This window comes from Lampris incognitus, chromosome 11 (genome assembly GCF_029633865.1).
Source record: "Lampris incognitus isolate fLamInc1 chromosome 11, fLamInc1.hap2, whole genome shotgun sequence".
NCBI classification, from domain to species: Eukaryota; Metazoa; Chordata; class Actinopteri; order Lampriformes; family Lampridae; genus Lampris; species Lampris incognitus.
The window spans coordinates 4634736-4652917 of record NC_079221.1 but is presented as its reverse complement, the minus strand read 5'-3'; the positions used below and the strand labels follow the sequence as shown (position 1 = coordinate 4652917).

The 18182-nt window shown below is 44.6% G+C and overlaps 1 protein-coding gene across 1 annotated transcript; it reads right to left on the bottom strand.

Annotated features, from left to right (window-relative positions):
• Positions 1-4235: 4235 nt before the first annotated feature.
• phgdh (phosphoglycerate dehydrogenase) lies at positions 4236-17624 on the bottom strand. Its single transcript, XM_056289604.1, has 12 exons — positions 16969-17624; positions 14779-14930; positions 14550-14615; positions 14380-14434; positions 14094-14192; positions 13854-13986; positions 13599-13747; positions 13206-13358; positions 11524-11662; positions 9589-9716; positions 8807-9029; positions 4236-4644 (listed from the first exon to the last, which is right to left on the bottom strand). Exons 1-12 carry the CDS (start codon positions 17179-17181, stop codon positions 4490-4492), a joined length of 1665 nt encoding a protein of 554 aa, XP_056145579.1. The 5' UTR covers positions 17182-17624; the 3' UTR covers positions 4236-4489.
• Between the last annotated feature and the right edge of the window lie 558 nt (positions 17625-18182).

Genomic DNA, 18182 nt, shown 5'->3' with positions numbered 1-18182 from the left:
TGAAACTATAACTGTGTTCAGACAGATCTCTGAAACTAACTGTGTTCAGTAAGACAGCTGAAACTATAACAGTTCAGACAGCCATCTGAAACTATAACTGGGTTCAGTAAGACAGCTGAAACTAACTGTGTTCAGCAACACCTCTGAAGCTATAACTGTGTTCAGTAAGACCTCTGAAACTATAACAGTTCAGACAGACCTCTGAAATGATAACTGTGTTCAGTAAGACAGCTGAAACTATAACTGTGTTCAGACAGACCTCTGAAACTATAACTGTGTTCAATAAGATCTCTGAAACTATAACTGTGTTCAGTAAGACCTCTGAAACTATAACTGTGTTCAGTAAGATCTCTGAAACTATAATTGTGTTCAGACAGACCTCTGAAACTATAGCTGTGTTCAGTAAGACCTCTGAAACTATAACTGTGTTCAGACAGACCTCTGAAACATTAACTGTGTTCAGTAAGACCTCTGAAACTATAGCTGTGTTCAGTCAGACCTCTGAAACTATAACTGTTCAGTAAGACCTCTGAAACTATAACTGTGTTCAGTCAGACCTCTGAAACTATAACTGTGTTCAGTAAGATCTCTGAAACTATAATTGTGTTCAGTAAGACCTCTGAAACTATAACTGTGTTCAGTAAGATCTCTGAAACTATAATTGTGTTCAGTAAGACCTCTGAAACTATAGCTGTGTTCAGTCAGACCTCTGAAACTATAACTGTTCAGTCAGACTTCTGAAGCTATAACTGTGTTCAGACAGACCTCTGAAACTATAAATGTGTTTAGTCAGACCTCTGAAACTATAACTGTGTTCAGACAGACCCCTGAAACTATAAATGTGTTCAGTCAGACCTCTGAAACTATAACTGTGCTCAGACAGACCTCTGAAACTATAACCGTGTTCAGTAAGACCTCTGAAACTATAACTGTGTTCAGTCAGACCTCTGAAACTATAACTGTGTTCAGCCAGACCTCTGAAGCTATAACTGTATTCAGACAGGCCTCTGAAACTGTGTTAAGTCAGACCTCTGAAACTATAAATGTGTTTAGTCAGACCTCTGAAACTATAACTGTGTTCAGACAGACCCCTGAAACTATAACTGTGTTCAGTCAGACCTCTGAAACTATAACTGTGTTCAGAAAGACCTCTTAAACTATAACTGTGTTCAGCCATACATCTGAAACTATAACTGTGTTCAGTAAGACCTCTGAAACTATAAATGTGTTTAGTCAGACCTCTGAAACTATAACTGTGTTCAGTAAGACAGCTGAAACGATAACTGTGTTCAGTCAGACTTCTGAAGCTATAACTGTGTTCAGACAGACCTCTGAAACTATAAATGTGTTTAGTCACACCTCTGAAACTACAACTGTGTTCAGACAGACCCCTGAAACTATAAATGTGTTCAGTCAGACCTCTGACACTATAACTGTGTTCAGACAGACCTCTGAAACTATAACCGTGTTCAGTAAGACCTTTGAAACTATAACTGTGTTCAGTCAGACCTCTGAAACTATAACTGTGTTCAGCCAGACCTCTGAAGCTATAACTGTATTCAGACAGGCCTCTGAAACTATGAATGTGTTCAGTCAGACCTCTGAAACTATAACTGTTCAGTCCGACCTCTGAAACTATAACTGTGTTCAGACAGACCTCTGAAACTATAACTGTGTTCAGTCAGACCTCTGAAACTATAACTGTGTTCAGACAGACCTCTGAAACTATAACCGTGTTCAGTAAGACCTCTGAAACTATAATTGTGTTCAGTAAGACAGCTGAAACTAACTGTGTTCAGTCAGACCTCTGAAACTATAACTGTTCAGTCCGACCTCTGAAACTATAACTGTGTTCAGTCAGACCTCTGAAACTATAACTGTTCAGTCCGACCTCTGAAACTATAACTGTGTTCAGACAGACCTCTGAAACTATAACTGTGTTCAGTCAGACCTCTGAAACTATAACTGTGTTCAGACAGACCTCTGAAACTATAACCGTGTTCAGTAAGACCTCTGAAACTATAACTGTGTTCAGTCAGACCTCTGAAACTATAACTGTGCTCAGTAAGACCTCTGAAACTATAAATGTGTTCAGTAAGACCTCTGAAACTAACTGTGTTCAGTCAGACCTCTGAAACTATAACTGTTCAGTCCGACCTCTGAAACTATAACTGTGTTCAGTCAGACCTCTGAAACTATAACTGTGTTCAGTCAGACCTCTGAAACTATAACTGTGTTCAGACAGACCTCTGAAACTATAACCGTGTTCAGTAAGACCTCTGAAACTATAACTGTGTTCAGTCAGACCTCTGAAACTATAACTGTGCTCAGTAAGACCTCTGAAACTATAACTGTTCAGTCCGACCTCTGAAACTATAACTGTGTTCAGACAGACCTCTGAAACTATAACTGTGTTCAGTAAGACCTCTGAAACTATAACTGTGTTCAGTCCGACCTCTGAAACTATAACTGTGTTCAGTAAGACATCTGAAACTATAACTGTGTTCAGTAAGACCTCTGAAACTATAACAGTTCAGACAGACCTCTGAAACTATAACTGTGTTCAGTAAGACCTCTGAAACTATAACCGTGTTCAGTAAGACATCTGAAACTATAACCGTGTTCAGTAAGACCTCTGAAACTATAACTGTTCAGTCCGACCTCTGAAACTATAACTGTGTTCAGACAGACCTCTGAAACTATAACTGTGTTCAGTCCGACCTCTGAAACTATAAATGTGTTCAGTAAGACCTCTGAAACTATAACTGTGTTCAGTAAGACCTCTGAAACTATAACTGTGTTCAGACAGACCTCTGAAACTATAAATGTGTTCAGTAAGACCTCTGAAACTATAACTGTGTTCAGTCAGACCTCTGAAACTATAACTGTGCTCAGTAAGACCTCTGAAACTATAACTGTGTTCAGACAGACCTCTGAAACCATAACTGTGTTCAGTCCGACCTCTGAAACTATAAATGTGTTCAGTAAGACCTCTGAAACTATAACTGTGTTCAGTCCGACCTCTGAAACTATAACTGTGTTCAGTAAGACCTCTGAAACTATAACAGTTCAGACAGACCTCTGAAACCATAACTGTGTTCAGACAGACCTCTGAAACTATAACTGTGTTCAGTCCGACCTCTGAAACTATAACTGTGTTCAGTAAGACCTCTGAAACTATAACTGTGTTCAGACAGCCCTCTGAAACTATAACTGTGTTCAGTCCGACCTCTGAAACTATAACTGTGTTCAGACAGACCTCTGAAACTATAACAGTGTTCAGTAAGACCTCTGAAACTATAACTGTGTTCAGACAGACCTCTGAAACTAACATGTCGAAAAAGTTCGCTTTGTTCTGAACACTCCACTAAACACACACCTCGTGTCTGGAGCGACTTTTTTTGTATCTTAACGCGCTGTGAGGCGGCGAACTGAAAAGGCAGAAAGACACAGCGACATCTGGTGGAACATGTTAGCATAACATGCCTAAACCGAGTGGTGCAGCTTGCTCAATCAGGTTGAGTAAAGTTCCAACACATTTTACAACAAGATATAAAGACTCAAAATGTGCTCCACCGAACATTTGAGCAGAGCATTAGTGTGTGTGTGTGTGTGTTATGGGGGTTTTCCTCGGTCGCTAGCGTACCTCCAGAACCTGACTAAAACACATCCACATGTAAGTGACCAAGGGGTCCTCAAGAATATAGGTGCCTGGGGTAATTCCTGATTTATCAACGATAATGTAAAAATCTGGACCCTGTTGAGGGAAACTGAGGACGCGTTTGTAATAAGCAGATTTTCACTGAAAAGTTTGTTATGACGTCATCATATGCACCTTAAATTAGCTGACATTATCCTCATCTATACATTTTAAGACTTTTTAACCCTTTTCAGGGCAATTTGAAACATGTATTTCTTGTCGAGGACAAGCTGATTTCCAGGTACGCAGCAGATCTGTAAGCAAACGAAACTGTGTTCAAATAAACCTTTAAAAGTGTTGTGGACACACACGCTGCTTTTACAGGTGACTTTTTAGGTACATTTGTCATTGTAAAGGTCTTGATTTTTAACACGACCGTTTTCTCTGCAGGACGTGTTTTGTCTCGAGTCTCAAGAATGGATGAAACCCCCCCCCCCAAAAAAACCCCTTAAATTCTAAAGGAAAAACAAACTGAATATAGCAAAACAAATGAAACACTCAACAGGTTAAAGTGAACACACACGTTACAGTGAAATAAGTGTTTATTTGAGAAGTTTAGTTCAAGAAAGCACATAGAAAACATCCGGGCTTTATGTTAGGTACATTATGTTAGGCAGTCAGGCCGGGGAATGTAAACTGGAAGTATTCGGCTTCTACACATATCGTAAACTATAAGTATTCAAAACGCTAGGACTAGACCAGATCCTCGGAACGACAGATAATCTGGAACGTTCGGGATCTGAGATACTGAACGCTACTCGAGCACTGTGCCAGTGCCGCGGCGCTCGCTCAGATGGCGAGCTGGGCTGCCTCCTTGACCAAAGGCTTCAAGGCCCCAAGGTCTTGGAGGAGAGCGGACAGCCCAACACAATACCACAGATCTCCGGCCCTGGCTGCAGGGGCGCTGAACGACTCCATCTCCACTCCCGCCGCGGCCAGCAGCCCTGCATGAAGAACAACGAAAGAGGCGACGGGGTGTGGAGGTTAAAGTCTGTGTACACTGCTATTTAGCATTTAGACCCCCAAAGCTCAGTGCAACCCTTCATTCAAGTGATAAGTCAAAAAACAAAAGTATAAAGGAGAGAAACTGGGGGAAAAAAGCTGCTACAATGACAATTTGGCTGTTGTTTTTCCCCCCTCATTTGCTCTTTCTTCTGTATATTAATGACCTTCCCAATGGGTGTAAATATTCTGTCTACTGTATGCTGATGACACTGCAATGTTTCTTTGATTTAAATGTCAATGAGTTAGTCGTTAAATCCTTTTTTATTGTACAATGTTCTAATTTTTCACGTGAAGCCCATCGAGTCTGCCTTGTGTATAAAATGTGCCATATCGATAAAGCTGCCTTGTTTTGCCTTTTTCATGAATCTCGGTTAAATTTGGATGCCTCTACATCAGTGTTTCTCAACCGGGGGTCCGCGGACCCCTAGTGGTCCGTGGTGTAATTGCAAGGGGTCCGTGAAAATAAAACATCTTTAAAAAAAAGATCCTATGATATTTATAGAAATAGGATTATTTTACTCAAATGTGACCGAGACCTTTATCTACCTAAACTATAAAGGGTAACAGGACTTTTTTCTCTAATTACATCTGTTTCACAAGTGTCATTTATTGTATTTTAATAAGAGATCTCGCTCCCGTTTGCGTTGTTAAAAGTTACTGCATAAAAATTCTGTTGTTACATATATCTGAAAGTTACTGAATACATATTCTGTTTTGTTACATATATCTGAAAGTTACTGAATACATATTCTATTTTGTTACATATATCTGAAAGTTACTGAATACATATTCTGTTTTGTTACACATATCTGAAAGTTACTGAATACATATTGTTTTGTTACATATATCTGAAAGTTACTGAATACATTCTGTTTTGTTACATATATCTGAAAGTTACTGAATACATATTCTGTTTTGTTACATATATCTGAAAGTTACTGAATACATATTCTGTTTTGTTACATATATCTGAAAGTTACTGAATACATATTATGTTTTGTTACATATATCTGAAAGTTACTGAATACATATTCTGTTCTGTTACATATATCTGAAAGTTACTGAATACATATTCTGTTTTGTTACATATATCTGAAAGTTACTGCATACATATTCTGTTTTGTTACATATATCTGAAAGTTACTGCATACATATTCTGTTTTGTTACATATATCTGAAAGTTACTGAATACATATTCTGTTCTGTTACATATATCTGAAAGTTACTGAATACATATTCTGTTTTGTTACATATATCTGAAAGTTACTGAATACATATTCTGTTTTGTTACATATATCTGAAAGTTACTGAATACATATTCTGTTTTGTTACATATATCTGAAAGTTACTGAATACATATTCTGTTTCGTTACATATATCTGAAAGTTACTGCATAAGAATTCTGTTTTGTTAACTATATCTAAGTTACAACTGAAAGCTCTTATTTTTGCCCCAAAGAGTGAATAAATGCTATAATGCAATTTAACAATGCAAACGGGAGCGAGATCTCTTATTAAAATACAATAGATTACACTTGTGAAACAGATGTAATTAGAGAAAAAAGTCCTGTTACCCTTTATAGTTTAGGTAGATAAAGGTCTCGGTCACATTTGAGTAAAATAATCCTATTTCTATAAATGTCATAGGATCTTTTTTTAAAAAGATATTTTATTTTCACGGACCCCTTGCAATTACACCACGGACCACTAGGGGTCCGCGGACCCCCGGTTGAGAAACACAGCTGTATAGAAATGTTTACATACTGTTCCCTTTGGCACTTTGGATATATCTATGTATTTATGGATGGAAAGTATATTTGCCATGTTTGTTTTATAATGAACTTTCTTCAAGAATCTGTAAAAAAAACAACAACAAAACCCACACCTTTCCCTGGACCAGTCGTACCAACGCACAACCAGTCTACATTTCCCGCAATTTCTGCGCGTCGGTTTCCTATTCCGCCGGAAGTTACGGACTGTAAGCAACATGGCGCTGTCCTGGGACGAGGAAGAAGAGCCGCCGTGTTGCCGGGCCGTGTTGGAAAGAAAACCTCGCGGAGGAGGTATGTTGGACCCCTTAACGAAGGGGGGGGGCAGAGAGGGGGAGTTCAGCGCGTCGGTGAGGGATATGAGAAGTATGGATGACGCAAAACATCGTCTCCATACTGTATAAAAGTCGTAAAGCCACGAAGAAGAAGAAGCCACGAAGAAGAAACAAAGCAGGTTTCCGGTGCCACACGAAATGCATGTCGATGCGAGACAAGTTTCCCGCCGAGCCATGTTTCGTGTGACACCGGCACGCGGACGCTTAGGTATGCGCGGCCACGACAATTGAGCTTCGCGCGGACACGGGCAGGCGGACGAAGCGGAGTTCCGCTATTGCGTCACTGAATTGGCCTTAATGCCCACAGGCCGGCGCTATATAGCGCCCCCTAGGACAACAAATCGCTACTCTGAGTCCGTCATTCCTCTGCTACCAGCCTGTTAAATGCAGAGGAGCCATTTTAAATGAACTCTTTATTTTGTTTTAAACCACAATAGCTGGTTTATACCGAGCCCGTTTTTCACATGGCTTGTGGGCCTCTACGTCACTTAATATTGTATTGTAATGTAACGTGCAATGCATATTAGGATGCTTTATTTATTTATTCTATTCTATTTTAATTATTTATGTGAATTTTTATCCTTCGCCTGGCCCTCGTGTGTGTTTGCACACATGGCCACACGATGGCGCCAGTGTGCATCTCATGGCCATGTAGCGTATCTGACATACTGACGATTGCCGTTTGTCTGCGAGTTTGTGTCTGGTCTGGATCAGAGCCCTAGACAGAGAGAGTCACGTCAACTCCCTAGACGCCAATGGGCCAGTTATTTAACAGCAATGGCGGATCATGGGAGCCCCGGATGGTTCCAAACAGTGCGCATAGAATATGTGTCAGGTTGGAATATATCCATATCTATATATAAATGCAAAAATCTGAAAATATTGCTTAGTAGTTACCAGAAATGGCGGCTAAGCAGTTCATTTAAATGAGCCGCCAAGCTTCGTTTGGACCTATTGGGCGGCTACGTGAACCACGTGACCCTCTCGCGTTCTGACCCCTCATTGACGCAACGCTCTCTTTCTAGGGCTCTGGTCTGGATAGACTGTGGAACTGAACTGCCTTTCTGGGATTAATAAAGTTGTCCGAATCTGAAAATCCACAAGTCCTCACAGCAACTTTAACAACTGAAAATTAAATTAAATTAAAAATGCGCTGTTCAAAAAACAAAACCACGCTACATTCCTGATGGTAAAAATGACGTCCTACAACTCATGTGCAGAGGATTTTATGGATGACGACACAGAAGCTGGCATCCAGGTAGTGTAGCCGTCTATTCTGTTGCCTACCAACACGGGGATCGCTCGTTCGACTCCCCGTGTTGCCTTCGGCTTGGTCGGGCGTCCCTACAGACACAACTGGCCATGTCTGTAACTAATGTGAGGTGGAAGCCAGTTGTGGGTATGTGTCCTGATCGCTGCACTAGCGCCTCCTCTGGTCGGTCGGGGCATCTGTTCGGGGGGGAGGAGGAACTAGGGGGAATAGTGTGATCCTCCCACGCACTACGTCCTCTTGATGAAACTCCCACGTGCTACGTCCCCTCGATGAGTCACCAGCCGCTTCTTTTCACCTGACCACTGTCAGGTGAAAAGAAGCGGCTGGTGACTCCGCATGTATTGGAGGAGGCATGTGGTAGTCTGCAGCCCTCCCCAGATCGGCAGAGGGGGTAGAGCAGCAACTGGGACAACTGGGGAAAATAGGGTAATTGGCCAAGTATGCAGCAATGCATTCTGGTACATGTTGGCATTGTGGGAAAGACAGAGGAGGATAACACCAATTTCTCCTTCAATATAGTAGGCAGTGAAGACGTTATTGCCTCAGTCGCCTACATTACCCATCAGTACTGATTGCACTTATATAAAACGATCGGTTTAATCTCCCCTTTCATGGGAACCACAATGTAAGACGAGTGTTTGGACTGAGATCCCCTTGACGCCGTATGTAACCTGCGTGCCGTGCTTTCCTGTAAAATGGGACACTGCAGCAATTTCAGTCCTTACCGGTCAGAGAGGGCAGCAGCTGAGGACTGGCCGAGGCCCTAATGAAGAGCAGGTTTCCTGAGAGTGACACCGGCTGCCGGAAAACATTGCCACTCAGCTCCAACAGGACTGGCACCCCTGCTTGAACAGAACCACTGGCTTTGTAGCTGGAGCCATTGACTGAGATTTCCACATCACACAAACCGTGGACAGCCCCCTCCGACTGGTCGTGGTGCTGGTTCACCTAGGGAGGAAGCTCACACCTTCATTAAGTCTTCTTTCCTTAAAGCTGAAATCTGACATTTTCCTCCATTAATAAATCACTATTTTACTCATCTGGACCATGGAGTCAGGTTACATAATACTGGCTTTTATCTTTACCATGGCCGGTGATGCTGTCTTTATACCACTGTTGAACTGTTTGACTGGGGAGGATGAACGCTGGCGCAGTGACAAACACGTTTCAACTCGAGCAGAAAAAGGAAACGTTTGATGTGGTGATGCCTCTGTTGGACAGGTCATCTACCAATTCAACAATCAGTATTACAGTAGCCTATATAGTTTGATGTCGTCTGTAATACATTAGATTGCCTGTGTTGGCTTTGGTCCGAGGATGCCATTTTTACAAGGGTGGGAACTCTACTGCTGAGCAGATGGCACACGAGCGACAATGGCTGCTACACCCGGTCTGTAGTTCTTGCCACCAGAGGGAGGGACAGACAGATGGAGGAAATCATGGATTTCAGCTTTAAGACAGACAGTAACTAATGTGAGATGGTTATGCCAGAGTGCTTGATTTGTACCTTAACTCCAGACTCCTTGGCCAGGGCAAGAGCATTGACAAGGTTGGGGCAACCACTGGATCCAGAGGTGAGAAGCCCAACCATTACCGCCGAGGCGATGTATCCAGTAGAATGCTTCAAGCAATCCCCTGCAAGGTAGAAAATACTGTCAGCATTACTGACCACCAACCGCTGAAAAGTGGAAAAATTCACTGATACCCAAACAGTTGAAATAAATACCAACAAAACTAAACTGCAAAAAAAGATGCAAAAAAAAATTAGGTAACACTTTAGTATGGGGAACATATTCTAAGTAACAAAAACTTAATTACTAGTGAATTAGTAATGACCAAGATGTCACTTTAGTATGGGGAACATATTCTAAGTAACAAAAACTTAATTTACAGTAATTTAACACTATGAACACTTGTAGTTGTGTGTGTTATGTAAGAACAGACCATATTCATTAAGTGTTAGTAAGGGAGAATAACTCTTCTTGTGGTACTACCACCTTATAAAGGCCATACTAAGCAAAGCATATTGAGATGGTACTGCTAATAAGCAATAACTCTGAGGTTATAGAGGGAAAACTCATAGTTAATGGCTCACTGGTTGTATAATAAGGCCATGCAGAATAAGGCATTAATGAGTACGTAATAATGACCAATTAAGAGCCAATATGTTGCTAATTTGCATGCTAATAAGCACCTCATTAATGGTGACTACGTTCCCCCATACTAAAGTGTTACCAACATTTTTTTTTGTTTTGCATCACTTGGTTAAATGTTCACTTTTCCATTTGTGATTCTACTAAGTTCATCTAGTTTCATCCATTTCTAGTTTTTCACTATCCATTGCTATAGTAACTATCCATTGCTATAGTAACTATCCATTGCTATAGTAACTATCCATTGCTATAGTAAAAAATGCATTATTTTGAAGACCAGTAGGGTGTCAAGGGCATCAGTCAAAAATGTACACACAGTCCAGCACAACTCAGACATTGCTCAGACCAAGTCAAGTAGAACTTTTTAGCTACTTGGTTACCATCATTGGCAGACCAGGAAGTTCCGTATGGGCTTTCATTTGACACCATGACATTTGACCTTAAGTGACCTTGAAAAGTCAAACTCGGTGACTTAAAGTGTAACGATTTGACGTAGAGCTGAATGAACGGTTAACGACCGGGCCTTTTTAGAAGAATGTGGACGTCGGTATGCTGGTGGCTTGTTTCATGTTGGCGGTAGAAAATCTCGCCTTCTCTCAATCTCACTGCGCCACATTAGACATTTATCTTGTACAGCTGCAAGTGCAGGAAGAAATAACTTTAAAAACAAAAACCGACTATGTCAGGAAGAGAAAAACCTTCTAGCGCAAAAATTATACAATTTTTTTTTTGGTGAATTTCTAGAACATAAAGCTGGGAGGTAATAACAGGAATGAAAATGAATTTTTCATTTCATGGGTACTTTTTAAGTGTCCCCTTCTTTCTTGTGTCAAATCCAGTACTGCACTCTTCATGTTGAACCACTAGAGGGAGACAACATTACAAGACCCCTAATGTCCTTATGGCATTCATTCTGTATGGTCATTGGTTAGGGTTATGCATAATAATAACAACAAAATAAAAATAATAAAATGATAATAAATTATAATAATAATCATGTGTTTTGTTTTGTTTTGAATATTGTAATTTAACAAAATTGTGCCCTGTGATGGCCTGGCGGCTGCTGCCCAATGTCTGCTGGGACAGGCTCCAGCATCCCCGCGACCTTGAGAGCAGGATAAACGGTTCGAATAATGGATGGATGGATAATAATGATAATAAATCTTTACATCGCACCTTTCTGAACAGGAATGGGGCCCTCTGCCAAATTTAGCCTCCAGCCTCACAAGTGGTAAAGAGGAATGACAAGAGAAAGTAAGTGTCACTCCATGATACTGGGAGCCATTTACCTCGAGTGGTGATCTGGACCTGGCTGAACGGTTGTTTAGAGATAGTGCAGGACTGCAGCACGGCTCCGATGGCCTCTCCAAGTTTGATCCATTGATGAGATTCTGGGGAGAAGGCACTTACCAAAACCTGTGCGTTCACCTGCGTTCGAACAGAAACGGCATGTAGCGTGTTACTATGCATAGATTACCCATGAACAGAAGACCCACACGTCTACTGACAACTGCGTACGGATATCTGCTCATTAGTACAGGCTCAAATTTGACTGGACTGAGCCGAGCTTTCGCCCCAGTTTTTCCAGCTCCATTTACACCACCATGGGAACCTGCTACTAGACCGCTCAAGAATTCCTGATGGGACACTGGACAAAACAACTGTTAAAAGCTAGAGCGCGGGACGCTGGTATAGAAACGAATCTCCGGGACATTCAAGCCCTTGCCAATCGATTTCACATGACGATGATTAAGCCCATCACCACCAGGCAAAGCTCTCTGTACTTCGCAGTATACAGGAGTTTTAAATCTGGTGTCCGGGGCCCACATGTACTCCTGCGCCGCACACCGAAGTGATGCGTTTACGTCAGCAGACAACCTTCCTTGTTGGAGAGGGCTGAAAGAAGAGGGCGTCTGGGTGGTGCGGCGCCCTATTCCGTCGCCTACCAACACGGGGATCGGCGGTTCGAATCCCGTGTTACCTCCGGCTTGGTCAGGCGTCCCTACAGACACAGTTGGCCATTACACGTCTGCGGGTGGGAAGCTGGATGTGGGTATGTGTCCTGATCGCTGCACTAGCGCCTCCTCTGGTCAGTCGGGGGCGCGATCCTCCCACGCGCTGCGTCCCCCTGGCAAGGCTGGCACAACTCCACATATGTCGGAGGAGGCATGTGGTGGTCTGCAGCCCGCCCTGGATCGGCAGACGGGGTGCAGCAGCAGCAACCGGGATGGCTTGGAAGAGTGGGGTAAAATTGGGGAGAAAAGAAGGGAGGGGGTGCTGAAGGAAGAGAAGTAATTACTCTACTGCCCAGAAGGGGGAGACAAAACGTCTGCACTGCAGGCTAACTTCACCCCCCCCCTCCCCTCCATTTTCTATTTCTGAAAAAAGGTCGTTTTCTGTGGAGTTTCCCCTCATCTGGACCGAGGGTCTATGAAAACAAGTCCGTGTTGCCGGTGCTTAATCTGTAAATCGAGACGTCCCAGAGTGTCGAGGAGGCAATCCAGCGCTGCAAACCCACACCGCAGTATTTGAATACGTTCAACCCGTTATAACCATGCAACACAAACGCCCAGATGATTGGTATACCATATGTGAAAAATCACAACTGTGACAGAAATCCCCTATTTGACTAGCAAACCACTTCTGAGCAGATTCACACACAAAGAAAAGCAAAACGTTAACGTTTACAACAACCTTTGGGGCCATCACAACACTCACGTTGACCCTCAGCTGCCACACTAGTCTACAAGTCTATCGCCCGTCCTCATAGTACAACCAACTAATTAAGTGTAATTAGAAGAAGGGAAATAGGGGAAAAAAATTCTGGAAGCAAAATTGCATGAAAAAATTAAATGTGCTCATCCTAGCAAAGAGGTGCTGGAATACGGGTGGTCTAAAAACAGAAAGATTATATTCTGGCAGGATCTGCTCCAAAAACAAAGAAAAGTTGGGGGGGGGGGGTCGAACTCACTGCTCCAACGAGGCCCTTTCCTTTCACCATGTCCACAATCTGCAGGGCGATGTCCTGTCCACAACGGGCCTGAGCCTCTTTAGTGCTGGCGCCCAGATGAGGACAGCTGATGACATTGGGATGGTTCACCAGCGAGCGGTCTTTGGGCGGCTCCTGCGGGCAGACATGACACGTGAAGCAAGAGTTGGGCAGTGTCATCATGTCAGTAATGGCGGCTGAGAAAGAAAATATTTTTTTTTTGGGGGGGGGGGGGGAGGCAAATTTGCTATTGTTACATATAGGCTGTCAGTATTAAGAGAAAATTAGAAAAAGACGTGCAAAATCTCAAATTTCAAATGCGGCATGTTTGTCTGTGTCGTGTTCCCCTGTTGCTAAAACGTTCGACGTTCTTGCCTCGACGAAGACGTCAAGGCCCGCTCCTCCACACTGTCCCGACTCCAACGCTCTGAAGAGAGCAGCCTCGTCAATGATGCCCCCACGCGCACAGTTCACAACCTTCACTCCTCTCTTGCACTTGGCAAACGTGGCGTCACCGAGTAGGCCTGAGACAAACATTTCACGCTAAAGTTACGCCGGCAACACCTCTAAGGTTTGCTTTCCATCAGCATCTCCGGTCTGTCCACCGAGGAGAGCCTCTCCAAAACTCACCAGCTGTGGAGGGCATTAGCGGTGTGTGGACAGTGATGTAGTCACACTGGGGCCACAGCTGCTCCAGGGACATCTGTTCAACCCCCCAGCCGGCCGACACCTCGGGTGGAGTAATGGGATCATAACCAATGGTCTTGGCAAGAGAAAAAAAAAAAAACAAAAACAAGTAAAATTAGCATATCGAATATCACAACAATCTAGCTTTGAGAAACATACCAACACGACGACCCCGTGAACTACCTTCATGCCGAACGACTGCATTCTGGTGGCGACCTCCTTTCCTATTCTTCCGAGTCCAATTATTCCGAGTACTTTTCCGTACAGCTCCGCACCCATGAACTGGAAAAAAAAAAAGAAAAATTAAACAAAACAATGAGCCCCCGGCCGGAGAGCTCGAGAGCCGCAGATTCAAACTTCACATCCGGTTAGTGACGGCCGGGTGAACAATGGGAGCGGCCACGCAGCAGTAATGACTTTGTGTACCGACACGTTATGCACGCGGGTGGCCATCAGACCGGCCGCTCACCTTTTTGCGATCCCAGTTCCCTGCCCTCATGGACATGGCAGCTTGAGGCACATGCCTGAAAACAGAATGTCATGTCAGTCCCAACCTTTATGTACATCGGTAGTATCGAGATCACCGTACTCTCTGCAAGACTACATTACAAAGCCCAGCAATCGCCCCAACGACTTTACCGTGAGAGACTCATCAGCAGGGCACACGTCAGCTCGGCGGCACTGATGGTGTTGCCGCTCGGTGTACTGTGGGGGGGGGGGGGAAAGGCAACGGTTGACGCCAAAATGAGTCGATTATTTACTGTTCGTCACACAGAAAAGGCTTCCGGAACAACCCGTCACGATATTCTGAACGAGAAGGCTCGGTCGGACGGGGAGCTTGGCGCTGTGCGGCAGCGTGCACACTTACTTCATGACAATGATGCCCTTTTTGGTGGCCGCGTCGACGTCCACGTTGTCCACGCCGGTCCCGGCCCTTCCGATGATTTTAAGATTACCGGCGGCATTGATGATATCCGCCGTGACCTTTGTCGCAGATCTGACGACTAGGCCGTCGTGGTTCTGAAGAACAAGTTCACTGTTAGCTCTGCAAAAACCGTTGAATAAAGGTGCCTCGTGTTTATGTAGGCTGCAGTAGATGTATGGAACGAAGGGCAACGGGACTTGGGTATATATCCGTGAAGACGTTTCGCCTCTCATCCAAGAGGCTTCCTCAGTTCGTGCCTTTCTGACTAGACCAAGACTGGTCTAGTCAGAAAGACCAAGACTGACTGGTCTAGTCAGAAAGACCCAGACTGGTCTAGTCAGAAAGACCCAGACTGGTCTAGTCAGAAAGACCGAGACTGGTCTAGTCAGAAAGACCAAGACCGGTCTAGTCAGAAAGACCAAGACCGGTCTAGTCAGAAAGACCAAGACCGGTCTAGTCAGAAAGGCCAAGACCGGTCTAGTCAGAAAGACCAAGACCGGTCTAGTCAGAAAGGCCAAGACTGACTGGTCTAGTCAGAAAGACCCAGACTGACTGGTCTAGTCAGAAAGACCAAGACTGCTCTAGTCACAAAGGCCAAGACTAGTCTAGTCAGAAAGACCAAGACTGGTCTAGTCAGAAAGACGGTCTAGTCAGAAAGACCAAGACTGGTCTAGACAGAAAGGCCAGGAATGGTCTAGTCAGAAAGACCAAGACTGGTCTAATCAGAAAGACCAAGACTGGTCTAGTCAGAAAGGCCAGGAATGGTCTAGTCAGAAAGACCAAGACTGGTCTAGTCAGAAAGACCAAGACTGGTCTAGACAGAAAGGCCAGGACTGGTCTAATCAGAAAGACCAAGACTGGTCTAGTCAGAAAGGCCAAGACTGGTCTAGTCAGAAAGGCAGGAACTGAGGAAGCCTCTTGTATGAGAGGCGAAACGTCTTCACGGATATATAACCAAGTCCAGTTGCACTCGGTTCAACTCCTTTGGAGAACCACGACCTGGATGAAGGAGAACATTCACAGACATGTATGGAATGAATTCTGTAGGTTTACTGAAATGCAAAGTACTTATGGTTGTAAAAAAAAACAAAACGAGGACACCGTTTCTCAAAAACAAGGCGCATTATAAAGTTGTTCAAGCATTAATAACATTTCAAGCACGGGACGCCTCTCAACTCAAACTGCTTTCTTAACCTGAAGATAAGCAACCGTGCTGATCATTTGGTGACGTGAGTCTCTCGAGTTTCCAAAACTGATTCCCTGCACAGCAGATAAGGCCATGATATTTGGGCTCGCGTATCCCTACTTTCCCTTTTAACTTGGCATGCAATTCGTCAATAGTTTTATGAGTTATGGTCATGTTGGCTAGTTCTATGAAATATGTTCTTGACTAGTTTTAGGAAATATGGTTTTATGAACTATGGTCCCGTTGACCAGTTTTATGAAATACAGTCTTACTGACTAGTTTTAAGAAATATGTTCTTGGCTAGTTTTAGGACATATGGTTTTATGAGTTATGGTCATGTTGACCAGTTTTATGAAATACAGTCTTACTGACTAGTTCCATGAAATATGGGCACCTTGACCAGCTATACAGTTTATCTAAATATGAGGCCCTGTCTAAAAAGCCAATTACTGGTGAAAAGGAGTCATGCAAATTAGTCTATTGTAGCTGCAGCTTCACGTGAGTGATAGCGAGTGATGGACAAGTCGGTAAGCCGCGTGCACAGTTGCATCAGCTCCGCGAGAGGCGGTCCTAAACCAACCGCAGCCTGCAGACTCCTCGACCATTTGCCAACGGGAAGCACCGACTCCCCGGCGCGACGGAGTCGAGGCTCGGGGCGGATCCGTCTCGCTCGGAACTTGGCACCAGCACCGAATCTCGGGCCTACCCTCCTACGGCGCAACTTTCCGGTCGCCGTTCGGTCCACTTACAAGTTGGCGGCTGATAAGATGACGGGGACTCAAAACGCCAACTTTTGGGACCACTTAGTAAACAACCGGCCCTTCTCGAGCAGGCGACGTGTACTTTGCGCACGCTGGTGCAGAACGGACACAAGTGCAAGTGCGCGCAGCGACTCCCGGGGAGGCGCTGGCAGCCCCCCGCCACCTCCTCCACCGCCTCCGCCATACCTTCATCTCCCCCATCAGCTCCTCCCGGCTCAAGTTGGCCTTCTCCGTCACGCGGATGCCGTGGCCCTCCAGGATCTGCCTGCAGCACGGGTCCACGCTCTCGCTGATCAACACGCTCCTGACGCTCACCGGGGCCATCTCGAGGCGCGCGCGCTCGCTCCGACGGGGCGATCTCCTGCAGGACGTGCGATGCCTTCCTAAGTTGATGGACATAACGAGATGCGGGGCTCCCCCCCCCCCTCTCTCCACCTCCTCCGGGTTCCTGAATGGCCGTCGTGGGAAAGAGACCGCCCACTTTTCCAAATTAACCCCGCCCCCTCCTCATCCCTCCGCCTGGCCGGCTTCCAGAGGAGGAGGGGGGAGGAGGGGGGGTTTGGCAACGTAAAGGTAGAATAAAAGAACACGTCCGACCGGTTTGTGTAATCACGCATGCGGAGATCTGCTCCCACGTGCCGGACGCCGAAACAAATGTAACCATCGTTAAAGAGGAAGGAGACTCGCGACGCAAAAGCCTCCTCTCGCAGTGATGAAGCAGCGCGGGGACCTCAAGTCTCCTGACTCCCATTAGTCTGCCACATGACCGCCGGTCTTCTGCTCATTATCCGCTTCGGGCATTTGGCACGCATGCCGACCCACTAAAAAAAGAGGAAAAAGAAAAAAAAGAAAACAGCAAAAGGCTGCTGCGTCTGCGCAGCCTGATCTGTTGGAGAAATGTCCTGTCTGTGCCCCCCCCCCCCCGACCGACCGACCGACCGACCGAGGCCTGGCAAGACGAGCTGGAGCTGGTCCCCGGGTGCTGCACGGCGGCTGCCCACAGCGGCCCAGATAGCAACACTGCTGTGGCCCCGGACCCATCCCACACCCGAACCCAGTGGTTCTCAACCTTTTTGGGGTCCTGGACCCCCCGCGTATTTTTTGATCTACCCTGAGGACCCCTCCACCTGATCTTGGGGGAGGGGGGTTGCAATTTGTGGAAACAGTAGAAACTGCATTTTAAATTGCATTATAGCATTTATTCACTCTTTGGGGCAAAAATAAGAGCTTTCAGTTGTAACTTAGATATAGTTAACAAAACAGAATTCTTATGCAGTAACTTTCAGATATATGTAACAAAACAGAATATGTATTCAGTAACTTTCAGATATATGTAACAAAACAGAATATGTATTCAGTAACTTTCAGATATATGTAACAAAACAGAATATGTATTCAGT